The sequence below is a fragment of the Marmota flaviventris genome, chromosome 18 (assembly GCF_047511675.1).
Source record: "Marmota flaviventris isolate mMarFla1 chromosome 18, mMarFla1.hap1, whole genome shotgun sequence".
In the NCBI taxonomy this organism is placed as follows: Eukaryota; Metazoa; Chordata; class Mammalia; order Rodentia; family Sciuridae; genus Marmota; species Marmota flaviventris.
In genome coordinates, this window is record NC_092515.1 from 62,165,417 (window position 1) to 62,178,857 (window position 13,441).

The 13,441-nt window shown below is 54.8% G+C and overlaps 1 protein-coding gene across 1 annotated transcript; it reads right to left on the bottom strand.

The window, feature by feature from the left end:
- Window positions 1–736: 736 nt before the first annotated feature.
- Window positions 737–11,909, bottom strand: Mvd (mevalonate diphosphate decarboxylase). The gene is made up of 10 exons (XM_027933098.2): window positions 11,767–11,909; window positions 6,065–6,135; window positions 5,557–5,671; window positions 4,688–4,834; window positions 3,676–3,875; window positions 3,276–3,350; window positions 2,937–3,155; window positions 2,555–2,670; window positions 1,997–2,105; window positions 737–1,315 (listed from the first exon to the last, which is right to left on the bottom strand). The coding sequence occupies exons 1-10, from the start codon at window positions 11,840–11,842 to the stop codon at window positions 1,235–1,237; spliced, it is 1,209 nt and encodes a 402-aa protein (XP_027788899.2). The 5' UTR covers window positions 11,843–11,909; the 3' UTR covers window positions 737–1,234.
- Window positions 11,910–13,441: the final 1,532 nt, after the last annotated feature.

Genomic DNA, 13,441 nt, shown 5'->3' on the forward strand with positions numbered 1-13,441 from the left:
TGGTCAAGGGACACTGGAAGCTCCTGATGACAGCTGGCTGGGACCAGGGTTTGCTCCAGACCCTGGCTGGCCCGCGGACCTCATGGGGTCACAAGAAGGGACGGCTGTGCAAGACTGGAAAACCCAGGAGAGGAGGAGCCAGGAGTGAAGTTCCCTCTCCTCGGTCCTCCCCTTGGACACACCCCGCAGCAGGGCAGGGGTGGGGCGCCAGAACTGGCGCAGGCTGGGGCGGGGGCGACGGGGCGGGGCGGCAGGATGGGAGCTCATGCAGAGGCGGGATCTGCTTGGGGCCCAGCCTCTCAGAGTTGGGGAATCCATGTCTTGCCAGCAGTTGGCTTCTGGCCCCATGCACTGGAAACTGGAGGTCCAGGTACCAGAATGAATTTTTTTGGGGGGGAGGCGGGTACCAGGGATTGAGCTCAGGGGCACTAGACCACTGAGACACAACCCAGCCCTATTTTGTATTTTATTTAGAGACAGGGTCTGAGTTGCTTAGTGCCTCACCTTGCTGTGGCTGGCTTTGAACTCTCAATCCTCCTGTCCAGCCTCCCAAATTGCTGGGATGACAGGTGCAAATGGAATTTAAGGGACTCAGAAAGGAGAAGGCAATCCCTGGCTCTGCTTACCCTCTCTTATCCATTCCTAGGAGTGCTGCTCCCTGCTGGGCAAGGGACAGAACCATCAGACCAGGGTCTCCAGAACACTGGCTTAAGAGAGCAAGAAAGGGCAAGAGGCAGATGGGCAACACTCGGTTTACTCCTTGGGGACCAGTCACCAGAGGCCCAGCCCAAACACTCCATCCACACCTGTGGCCTGAGTGCATGGTCAGCCCGGGTGTCAGAAGAGGCACTGTCCACCACCAGCACCCTTGAAGCACCTGTCTCCTGAGCCAGGAGCTGCCCTGCACACACACACCCACAACTGGGAGGGACAGGGCTCCCCAGTGGTCAGGGATCCTCTCAGCAATGGCCTCAGGCCCTAACTCCCATTCTGGCAAAGCCCTGGGTGCTGGCTGGGCATAGTGAGGCACCTGGTAGGATCTTCCTGACTGCCTGGGTGGCCACAGGTGCTCGTGCCCCATCTCCAACAATGACCTGGCCACAGCGTGTTGGCTAGGCCGAGTGCAGAGCAGCCCCACAAGTCCCCACAAATGCACACCAACAGGCGCATGAGCTCCTAGTCCCAGAGTGGCCCCTTGTGCAGGCAGAAGGTGGGGATCCCGTGGCAGAAGTGATCAGGCAGCTGGCTTCGGCAGGCCATCTGGGCCCAGGAGGTGTGTGTGGGGATCATCTAGGATCTGAGGCCCTGGGCCTACCTGGGGGTAGAAAAACCAGTGTTGTCATAGGTGACAGTACCAGCTCAGAGCCCTACTGCTGCATCTTCAAGGGCTATAAGTCCTCAACAAGTGAGTCAGACTCCTTGAGGAATAGGGTTGCCAACCCAGATGATGATGCCCACTTCCAGCTGATCCAAGCTGAGCTGCCTCTGCCTGCCAAGTGTGCCCTGGCCTGGGCCAGCCAGGATCCAAGTGCAGAACACACCTCAGAACTGTGGCAACAGCTGCCCGGAGCAGGTGGCCCCAGAACAGAGAGCTGGGATGGTGGCTCTGGCATGCCTGACCACTGACTCGGGACCAGCTGCTCTGGGAAGAGTCAGGGCACTGATCCCGGTGAGTGGGCCCTGGGGGTGGAAGTGCACCACTCACGTCTGGGGCTCCCCAGGAGTTGCCCACTCACGAGTGGCTGCTCTCCTTCCTCCTGTCTTCCCAGGGCCTAGGTCTGACTCTTCCTTCGCCTGCGCAGCCCCACCCACACACTCAGCCCCAAGAGCGCAGGGCATCCCTGAAAGTCTGCTCTGCAAGCAAGGAAAGCCCACCAAGTGCCTCGAAAGCGACAGAGGTGCAGGCCATCTTCGCCATCACTGGCCTCTGCTTCCTGCCCGAGCTGGCAGGGGGCGCAGCCTGAGCCTGGTGTTCAGGAGACAGAAGAGGCCTCACCTGGGTAGCAATGATGTATTGGACACCACCAGGGCTGGGCTCCATGGCCAGTGCAGCTTTCAGCGTATCAGAGAGAAGAACAGGTGTCAACTGCAGTCCCTTCAGAAACCTGGGCAAAGAGGGCAGGAATGTGTGCACGGCTCCAAGAGTAAAATGTCCAGGATGGAGACAGCGGGCAGGTGGGGCTGTCAGGGCAGGAGGTGGGGCAGGCACTGCAGGTGGGGAATGGGTTTCCTTCAGGGATAGGGAGGAAGTCATGAGGTAGACAGGACACAGTGGTCGGACTCCACGCTGGCCCCCAGGGGGGGCTCGGGCTTTGTGGATCCTTCCCTTTTCTCTCTTCTGGTGCTGGGATGGAACCAGGGGCACTTCGCCACAAAGCTACGTTCCCCATCCTTCAGTGTCCACGTGTACACATGGCCCACGTGGCCCCAGGCAGGATGTGCCATGGTGCTTGCTGCCCGGCCCAGGCTCAGTGTCATGACCTTCGGTGCCTGTGCCTGGCAGGAAGGTCCAGGCACTGTCTCCAAGGAAGGACGGGGAAAGGACCACACTCACTTGTCTCCATTCGTCTCTGGGGGGAAGCTGTGTCTCACGGCAGCCACAAACTCAGCCACGGTGTCCTCCAGGGTGAAGATCACAGCGTTGGGGCCCGCGTCAAACGTGTACGCCACCTGGAGCCCACGGCAGTCAACCTAGTGCTCACACAGGGCCCATCCCTCCCAGACCCTCTATCTGCCAGGGGGATGTGGGTGTCCAGGAGCCGAGGGAGGCCCGTGGGGAATAAGAATGAGAAGTACTGCCGCCTGCCACTCAGGAAGAGGCAGTGAGGCTGTGACCTGAGGGGCCAGGCAACCAGCCAAGTAGCCCACAGCACCCTGGAGCCTCCCGGCTCTGCCTGCAGCAGGGGTCACGTCTGAGCCGCCCTGCCGCGCCTCACCTTCGTCTGCCCGTGGCAGGCGTTGAAACGGTGCACCAGCTGCACGATCCGTCTGGAGACGTCGTTGAGGTACGAGATCGGGGGGAAAGTGTCCAGGCAGGTGGCGTGGAACTGGTTGCTGTCCTTCATGGTCAGCTCAGCAAAACCCGGGAAGTCCCGGGCCTGGATGCAGGAGATCATCTCCCGCATGCGCGACGGCACCACCGACTCTGCCCGGAACTGCAAGGTTCAGGCCGTTCTCCAAGGAGGCGCTGGCTCTGGGACCACAGCGTGGCTCCAGCACAGGCCTCTGAGCAAGAGGCCTGGTGAGCCCCGGGGCTGCCCTCCTGCCCCACTCACCTTGAGCAGGGAGCTGGTCTCCACACTGGTCTGCATGCCCACTGTGCTGCCCATCTGCTTCTTCTCCGCGCTCACCTACGGCAGGCGAGCTGAGCTCTGCTGAGCAGGGAGCTGTGCCAAGCCTGCAGACCCCAGCCCCGACACTCGGCCCTCCCACCACGGGCAGGCAGTGGGGGCCATAGTCAGGTGACCTGCGTTCAGGACTGGCCACATCCCCCTCACAGAAGGGCAGCAGCCCGGCCACATGGGGCCACTCCTGACAGCTCGGCCTTGGGTAGGCTCCTTCAGCCCTGCTGACCCAAGAGCCCAGGGAAGCCTGGAAGGAGCCCAGTTCCTGGTCTCAGCCCAACCTGACCACAGGACAGCGAGCCAGCTGCTGGCCACGCCCTAGGCCACTCACCACAAGGACGAGGACTCGGAGTTGGGGCCAATGTGACTCAGGAGCCACCTGCCGGGCGACACTGTCCTTCCCATCAGCCTGCTCCCCCATCTGCCACTCCACAAAGCCCCCGTACAGGCTCCGGCAGGCGCTGCCAGAGCCACGGCGTGCCACTTCGGAGAGGTCGTCCTCAACCCCATAGACCCGGGCCAGGGTATAGGCTGCAGGAGGAGGAGGGCATCAGAAGGGCCGGTACGCAGAGCGTCCTTATCACCTGAGACTTTCTGAGACGGCAGATCCTGCACAGTGGCTCCCGGGGTCAGCACCCACTGGCTCAGGCACTCCCTGGTTACTTGGCACCTCCCAGGCCACACTAGAGGGGCAGTCTCCTGCAACTACCCAGGGGACCGGAGCCACCGGGGACTGGAGAAAGCTTCTCCAGGGTCAGTGACCAATTTGGGATCTGGGGGATGGGAAAGAGTCTGGAAGGTCCCTGGAGAGAGATCAAGGCAGTAGGCCTGGGCAGCGTGTCCACTAGGGGTGCAGGTGGCAATGGGAGACAGGATGTGACAGGCTCTCTAGAGGGTGGTCCTGCCTCCAGGCCTGGCTCACCCACAGCCCTAGTCAGAGGCAGCTCAGAAACTTAGCGGGCCAGTGAGCACCATTCTGGACTCAGAGACGAGGGTGGTGGCTCGCCACTGTGTGACTGGTGGTGCCACCAGCTGGGGACAGCCTGCCAGAGGTGCCCCAAGCAGAGGAAAGCAGAGCTGAGATTCTGGTGGCAAGAGCTGGACTCCTGCTGAGCCTGCTGGAGAGCCTGACCCAGCTATGCCAAGGCCAGGGCAGCCCCTGCAGCCCTCAGTTCCAGGAGGAAGAAGGTCACTCAAGCCAGCCTGAGGTGGTTTTTGTCCCAGACTGCAGGGCCTGAACAGGGCATGTTCAGAGGTGAGTCCTGGACCGCAGAGCCTGGCGCTGGCTCCCCACGTGCTGCAAGAGCACAGAGAACAGAGGGGACCTTGCTGTGGACACCTACCTAGGCAGGCATAGCCTGCTGCCGAGGAGGCCAGGCCTGCAGCCGTGGGGAAGTTGTTCTCAGAGGCTATGTGCACCTTGTAGCTGAGGCTCAGAGGCAATGAGTCTCCATCGCCTGTGCTTCTCCGCTTCCGAGCCAGGCGGCGAACTGCCGAGAAGGGAAGACAGTGAGTGGTCCTGCCACAGGGCAGACCCGCGCTGGCGTCTTGCCTGCCAGGTGACACCACCAGTCACACAGCGGGTACAGCTGAAGAATGACCTCCACCCCTCAGATAGCCCTCCCCGCTCCGGGAAAGCCTGGGCCCCAGCCAGCTCTCTCCCAGTCATATGAATACCAGAAATAATTACAGGATTATAGACTGCTGACTGTATCGATTAGTGAATGTGTATTGACTGAATAGTGAATGACGTTAAGCAACGTGCCTGTGATGTAACGTGAACTGCAAAACTTAGACTTCAGTTAGTGACGTCAGCGTCTACCCCAAGCGTACACCCCAGACCTCACCCAGTTATAAGCTGTAAGCACAACTGAACTAGGACTTAAAAACCCAGACTTCTGGGGGGCGACGGGACTAACAGGTCTCTGTCACTGTTGTCCCCCCTGCACCAGATTCCTCCAGCCTGGATCAAGTTCCAGTGACCTGGACTTAAGACACGTCACTGGTGAGTGCTTGGGACCCTTGAGTGTAGACTCAGTTAGGACTTAGAATTAGGATGTGTGTCTGAAGTGTGATGAGCATTAATAAAACAGATTTGATTAAATCTGACTGCGCCTCAGACTGAGTCTAGTAACTGCTCATGACACCCAGCCACGGGTCTGACCAGGGCAGGAAGGCCAAGGGCCCAGAGGACATGTGGACCCTGGCTTACTCTCTCTCAGGCAGGCCTGGAGGCGTGGCTGCCCCACATCCTCCTCCCGGCCATTCAGCCAAATGCGGTCCTCCGTGAAGTCCTTGCTGATGGTGGCCGTGGTGGTGGTTTTTAACTGGAAAGGAAAACAAGGGCCTCAGGGACAGTGCTGGGCCTCAGGCCCCCAGACATCTTTCTGTGCACAAGGCCTTCCCTACCTGTGACCCTTGTGGCTGCCCACTCATGCAGAGCTGGGCACTGGGAGCCCCACGGGGACCCGGGCTCTCGCCCCGCCCTGGTTCGCCACACACTCCCATCTCTGCACAGAACAGACTGCCCAGGACCTCCTGCACAAGGACGAAGCATCCCAAGGGGACTCCGGGGCTGTCTGCCATGCAGGTGGGAGTGGGCACAGCCCTGGCCAGGGATCCCACGCACAGTCATCTCACCCTGGCCTTAGGTACAAAGCCGCCAACTTTCTGACAGTTCGTGATTACGCATTTGGTATTTGTGGTCAGCACGTTCTCACCTGGTCCTGGTGCAGAGTGACACTCAGTGAGGAATTGATGGGTAGGATCAGCTCCTCATCCCGCTTCCCCCCTGAAACAGACAACCAGAGGCCCGGCCAGCGGGTTCCAGGACTGCACTGCACAGTGGCCCCCGCCCGCTCCCACAGCCCCGCTTGCCTCAGTCCTACTCTCACTGTCCACCTAAGTCCTCCCCTTCCGGCCATGCCACTGACTTCCAGAAGCCCTCCTGGACTGCCCCTCCTCGTGGGCTAAGGCCCACCTCCCTGGTCAGTGACCTGCGGGTCGCCTCCCATTCATACCACAGGTCACCTCGGTGTCTGTGAGGCGCTGAGGTGCTCACAGGTGTGCAAAGCCTCCCCATCTGCTGTCCGCCCAAACGGAAGAAGCCCAGTTTCGGAAAGCTCCTCGACTTGCCCAAACCCACTGTCACGCCAAGTCGCAGCAGGCAAAGTCAGCCTCCAAAACCAACAGCAAAAGGCTTCCCCCAGGAAGCTCACAGCCCTCTCATCACGTCTTGTTCCACACACCCAGGCGCTCCGCTGGCTGTGAGGTCTCTGGGATACGAGACAACACCACTGGTACCTGCCAGGTGAACTCCTTTCACAGTTCACAAAGCACTTCTCAGGCAGTGTGAGCAGATCTCCTTGGGGTCCCAGAGGACTGATCTCAGGGCCAGGGCAGACTCTGGTCCCAGGAGATGGAGCGATGTCCGACACCCCCTCCTCACTGCATACAATTCATGCCATCCAGCAGACTCTCAAGATGAGGGTAGGGCAGACCCCAGGACCTTGGAGCTGCATGTGGCTTGTGGTGTGTTCCTCACCAGCCCCAGCCCCAGCCCCACAGCTGGGAACCAGAGCTGCCCCGGGGCGCAGACCACCGTGTCCGCTCTTACTAGCCAGGGCCAGGAATGCAGCCCACTGAGAGCGCGAATGCCACAGAGGCTGCTCGGCCTTGGCACAGTCGGGATGTCCACCTCTGGGCTGGAATGGGGTGCTCCACCCCCTCTTTCTCAACCCAAAAGGGTAAAGGAGGCTTTCATCTGAGCGGGGCACCTGGACTTCACCCCAGGCAGTGACAGGTCCTCCCCTTGCCCAGCTGGGTGTTGCCAGAGGCCAGGTGGACACCAGGATCCCTGCCCCCAGTGACAAGGCACACCCCGTCAGTGGAGCCTGGACTTGTGCTTCCACCAGGTGGTGTGCAGTCTCAGTGAGAGGCTCCCAAGTAAGACCAGAGCCTCACACAGTGAGAATGTCCAGCTTGTCAGGGTCCAAGCTGAAGGGAAGCGACCACCAAAAGTGCCAACTCCATGGACCAGGGTTATCTGGCCAAGTCTGGAAAGCAGCCATGATTTTAAAAAGTGCTTCAATAAGCAACTACAAACCCACTTGAAATAAATAAGAGGGGCTGGGGGCTGGGGATAGCTCACTTGGTGGAGTGCTTGCCTTCATGCCCAAGGCCCTGGGTTCAATCCCCAGCACCACCTCAGCAAAAGAAAAGAAAAGAAAAAAAAAAAAAAAGAAAAGAAAAGAAAGAAGCCTCTGCAAAAAACAAACAAACAAATAAAAGATCAAGCTGGCCACACTACACACACCCGTAATCTCGGTGACTTGCGAGGCTGAAGGAGAGGACTGAAGTTCCAGATCAGCCTGGGCAACTTAGCAAGACCATACCTCAAATACAAAACAAGAAGCTACATCTGGGATGTAGCTCAGTGGTAAAGTGCCCCTGGTTGAATCCCCAGGACAAACCAGATCAAGAATCAAGTGGAAATGTTAGAGCTGAAAAGGACAATAACTGACATAGAAAGCTCAGTGGACAGACTTGATGGAAGGACAGAGAAAAGATTCCATGAACCAAAGACTGAGTAATATTTCAAAATCAACCACAGTAATAACCTACCACAGTAACACTCCAATGAAGAAAAACCATGCAATATTATCAATACGCACAGAAAAGTCATTTGACAAAATTCAACAGCCATTCATGACAAAAAAACAGAAAAAGAAAAAAAAAACTCTCAGAAAAATAGGAATAAAGGGGAACTTCATCAATCTATAAAGAATACCTACAAAAGAGGCTGGAGTTGGGGCACAGTAGTGGCACAGTTGTGGCACTCACCTAGCACATGCAAGGCCCTGTGTTTGATCCTCAGCGCCACAGAAAAATAAATAAATAAAAGTATTGTGTCCAACTACAGCTATAAAATAGACATTTAAAAAGGAATAAAAAGAACACCTACAGAATGCCTGCAGCCTACACACTTAGAGTAGCAGACAGAACTCCATCAGGAACAAGGCAGGAAAGTTCCCACCCCCACTCTTGCTCTCTTCTTTGACAGAGGCTGGGAGTTCTCACCACTGCCATCAAACGGGAAGGAAAGATGAGCAGGCAGACTAAAAGAAAGATACCAAATAAAATCACCCTTCCTTGTAGATGGCATATTTGTCTCATAAAAAAACCTTGGGGAATCCTAAAAAAAAAAAAAAAAAAAAAAGAACTAATAAATGAATTCACTAAGGTTGAAGGATTCAAGATTAGTACACAAAAAATGTACTGTTTTTCTATATGCTAGTAATGACCAGTGGGGATGACAATTAAAAATACAACAGCATTTGCCATCAGATAGGGACACAATGTAAGTTTAATTAAATCATACACACTTGTATGCTGTAAATTACACAATACTGATGGAAGAAATCAAAGCTCTAAATAAATTACATACCATGTTCTTAGATAAGAACACTCAACATAGTAAAAATGCTGATTCTTCCCAAATTGTTATGTAGGTTTAACCCAGCACAGATAGAACATATCAAAATCCAAGCAAGAATTTCTATAGAAAGATCATTCTAAAATTTATATGGAAATGCAAAGGAACTAGTAGGTAACCAATTTAAAACAAAGCAGATTTTGTCATTTTTTAATGCAGAGTAATACTCCATTGTGTATAAATGCCACATTTTTTTTATCCATTCGTCTATTGAAGGGCATCTAGGTTGGTTCCACAGTCTTGCTATTGTGAATTGTGCTGCTATGAACATTGATGTAGCAGTGTCCCTGTAGCATGCTCTTTTTAGGTTTTTAGGGAATAGACCGAGAAGGGGAATAGCTGGGTCAAATGGTGGTTCCATTCCCAGCTTTCCAAGAAATCTCCATACTGCTTTCCAAATTGGCTGCACCAATTTGCAGTCCCACCAGCAATGTACAAGTGTACCCTTTTCCCCACATCCTCGCCAGCACTTGTTGTTTGACTTCATAATAGCTGCCAATCTTACTGGAGTGAGATGGTATCTTAGGGTGGTTTTGATTTGCATTTCTCTGACTGCTAGAGATGGTGAGCATTTTTTCATGTACTTGTTGATTGATTGTATGTCCTCCTCTGAGAAGTGTCTGTTCAGGTCCTTGGCCCATTTGTTGATTGGGTTATTTGTTATCTTATTGTCTAATTTTTTGAGTTCTTTGTATACTCTGGATATTAGGGCTCTATCTGAAGTGTGAGGAGTAAAGATTTGTTCCCAGGATGTAGGCTCCCTATTTACCTCTCTTATTGTTTCTTTTGCTGAGAAAAAACTTTTTAGTTTGAGTAAGTCCCATTTGTTGATTCTAGTTATTAACTTCTATGACAAAATCATAGAATTTGCAGGGAAATGGATGGCATTAGAGCAGATTATGCTAAGTGAAGCTAGCCAATCCCTAAAAAACAAATGCCAAATGTCTTCTTTGATATAAGGAGAGTAACTAAGAACAGAGTAGGGACGAAGAGCATGAGAAGAAGATTAACATTAAACTGGGATGAGAGGTGGGAGGGAAAGGGAGAGAGAAGGGAAATTGCATGGAAATGGAAGGAGACCCTCAGGGTTATACAAAATTACATACAAGAGGAAGTGAGGGGAAAGGGGAAAATAATACAAGGGGGAGAAATGAATGACAGTAGAGGGGGTAGAGAGAGAAGAGGGGAGGGGAGGGGGGATAGTAGAGGATAGGAAAGGCAGCAGAATACAACAGACACTAGGTATGGCAATATGTAAATCAATGGATGTGTAACTGATGTGATTCTGCAATCTGTATACGGGGTAAAAATGGGAGTTCATAACCCACTTGAATCAAAGTGTGAAATATGATATATCAAGAACTATGTAATGTTTTGAACAACCAACAATAAAAAATTTTTTAAAAAAATAAAATAAATAAAATAAAACAAAGCAGAAGCAATTTGAAGACTTACTACATGGTTACAGTAATCCAGGCAGTTGACAGTGGTGTAAACAGAAACAAAACAGAAATCCCAGAAATAGACCCGCAAATATGACCTACTGAATTTTTTTTTTTTAATAAAAGTGCAAAAACAGCCAGTTGTGGCAGTGTACATCTGCAATCCCAGCAACTTGGGAGACTGAGGCAGGAGGATTGAAAATTCAAAGCCAGCCTCAGCAAATCAGTGGAACCCTAAGCAACTTAGTGAAACCCTGTTTTAAAATAAAAATGTAAAATAAAATAAAGAGGGCTGGGTATAGCTCAATAGTAAAGCACCCCTGGGTTTGATCCCCAGCACAGAAACAAACAAAAACACTAAATAGTGAAAGAGCAAACAATTCAACTGGAACTCGGATAAGAGACTCCAAAAGACACAGGCCAAAGAGGATACAGAGATGCAAATTTGCACAGGGAAAGATGGTCAGCATCAGTGGCCATCAGGGATATGTGAATTAAAACCACAATGAGCTTCTACCACCAGGCTCTCAGGACGTGGCTGGGGAAGCGGGAAGGGAAGAGGCTGCTCCTACTGCAGGTGCGTCCACAACCACATCCAATCCAAAACTTCCGCTAGAAGTGGCCGTCTGCACCATCAGCATTGCCATCAGCACGGCCACCTCCCTCCCCAGCCTGCGACCCCTAGCACTGACCCAGACCCCCGTACCCCAAGACCTCAAACCATGACCCCATCCCTTGGTCCTGACACCCCCAATTCCCAGCTCCGCGACCTCGATTTTGGCTCTGAGACTCCAAGTACTAACCTGTGTCCCCCAACCCGATCCTAAGACCCCATCCCAGGCCGCTCCACCTCTACTCCCTGGCTCGCAACTGAGCTATATCCCCACCCTCCACCCTCCACCCCTCGGCCCCAGCACCGGGTTCCCAGTCCCACGCCGGTCCCTGCCCCTTTGCAACCCGTCCTCGGCCGCTCCACCCCCGGTCCCTGCCCCTCGAACCCCGACCCCGGCCGCTCCAACCCCGGTCCCTGCCCCTCGAACCCCGTCCCCGGCCGCTCCAACCCCGGTCCCTGCCCCTCGAACCCCGTCCCCGGCCGCTCCACCCCCGGTCCCTGCCCCTCGAACCCCGACCCCGGCCGCTCCAACCCCGGTCCCTGCCCCTCGAACCCCGTCCCCGGCCGCTCCAACCCCGGTCCCTGCCCCTCGAACCCCGGCCCCGGCCGCTCCACCCCCGGTCCCTGCCCCTCGAACCCCGTCCCCGGCCGCTCCAACCCCGGTCCCTGCCCCTCGAACCCCGTCCCCGGCCGCTCCACCCCCGGTCCCTGCCCCTCGAACCCCGGCCCCGGCCGCTCCACCCCCGGTCCCTGCCCCTCGAACCCCGTCCCCGGCCGCTCCAACCCCGGTCCCTGCCCCGCCTCCAGCCTCATCCCAACCCCGGGTCGCGCCCCCCGACCACCGTCCCCGTGACCCCGGCCCGCGACACTCACAGTACTTGATGACCGCGATGTTGATAGGCGCGGTACAGGTGACGGTCGTCAGCAGCTTCTCGGAGGCCATGGCCATGTCACCCGCAGAAACCAGCGTACAGCCGCCAACTGTGGGGACCCCGCCGCCGGCTCAGCCGCCTCACGCGCCGCCACGCTATTGGCCCAGCGGTCCCGGCTGCTCGCGCGCCGTCCAATCAGAGAGCGGCCGAGCGCACGCTCCACCCGTCATCCAATGGGCGGGATCGGACGATAGGCCGCCGACGCCGAGCCCGCCCCCGCTCTCCCGGAGCTCGCCCGCGCCTGCGCGGGGCGGGGCCTGCGCAGGCGCCGAGCGCGCGCAGGGCGGGGTTCTGGCAGGAGCGCCGGGCGGCCTTCCGGGGTACGGGGTTCCGCGCCCGGGCTGGACCCTCCGGAGTGGGCGGGCTCGCGAGGTGGCCTTGGGCCCCGAGCCCGGGGTCTTCCCTTATTCCCGAGGTCTTCCTTGAGCCCGCAGACCTCGGTCCTCCCAGCGTCCCGCCGCTGCTGCGCCAGCGTCCTGGGGTCGCTTTTGCCCCCACCCAGGGTCCCCTGCGCCCAAGTCCAGGGGCAGCCTGTGCCCCTTATCCTGCGGGCTCCAGCGTTCCGGTTCCTAGAGTGCCCACCAGCCGCGCGCCTGGCCAGCCAATGCGCCTGGCGTGTCGGGGGCTGCTGATGGGTGAATTGCATGCGTGATAACGCATTTTCAAATGCCTTCGCCCCATTTAAGCTTCACATAAAAAGGATTCCGTTTTCTGCCATTGGAAAGTATTGACCTATAGACATATATACGTGTGTGTGGGTGGTGGTGTTGTTGCTGCTGCTGCTGCTGGGGATGGAACCCAGGGTCTTCCTTGTGCATGCGAGGCAAGCACTCTGCCAACTGAGCTACATCCCCAGCCCCATACATACATACAATTTTTATTGTAGGAAAATGTATTTATCAAAAATTTACCATCGTAATTCTTTTTTTTTAAGCGTACAGCTGCGTGGATTAAGCATATTTACATTGTGTAACCATTACCACTATCTGTTTCCAGAACTTTCTTATCATCCCAGAAACGGTTCCCAATGGACACCTAACTTCCAGTTTCCCCTATTTTAAGCTTTAAAAGGGTTTAGAGGGCTGGGATTGTGGCTCAGCGGTAAAGCGCTCGCCTAGCACGGGCAGGACCCGGGTTCGATCCTCAGCGCCACATAAAGAAAATAAATAAAGGCATTGTGTTGTGTCCAACTACATCAAATAATAAATATTTATTTTTTAAAAAAGGGCTTAGATTTCAGAAAACATGAAAGTATACAATAAGAAGTCTGCTGCTCGGCCCCAGCCATCCAATTCTGGCCCCAGAGGTATCATGTTGTCAACTCTTTGCAATCTTTCTTTGACGTTTTTATGCACAATATAAGCAAATAGTCCCCTCTACCCTCCCCATCTTTCCTTTTCCACTTAAATGTCTCTTGGAGATCATCCCAAATCAGTACCAAACATTTGTTGTCTAGACATTACATAAATTTATTTAAGCCATCCTCTGTTGATGAGCAATTGAGTTGTTACCAATTGTTTTAATACTGTAAACAATGCTTTCCCACATATTTTGTGACAGTGCATTTTAAAAAAATTATTTTTAGTTGTAGTTGGAAAAATACCTTTGTTTTATTT

Excerpts from the sequence above, each read along its gene's own strand:
- Mvd (XM_027933098.2), bottom strand. The coding sequence starts at position 11,842 with ATGGCCATGGCCTCCGAGAAGCTGCTGACGACCGTCACCTGTACCGCG. Across the intron at positions 6,136-11,766 it reads CATCGCGGTCATCAAGTACT|GGGGGAAGCGGGATGAGGAG; the intron begins GTGAGTGTCGCG and ends TGTCTGTTTCAG. Across the intron at positions 2,106-2,554 it reads CCAGAGACGAATGGAGACAA|GTTTCTGAAGGGACTGCAGT; the intron begins GTGAGTGTGGTC and ends CTCTTTGCCCAG.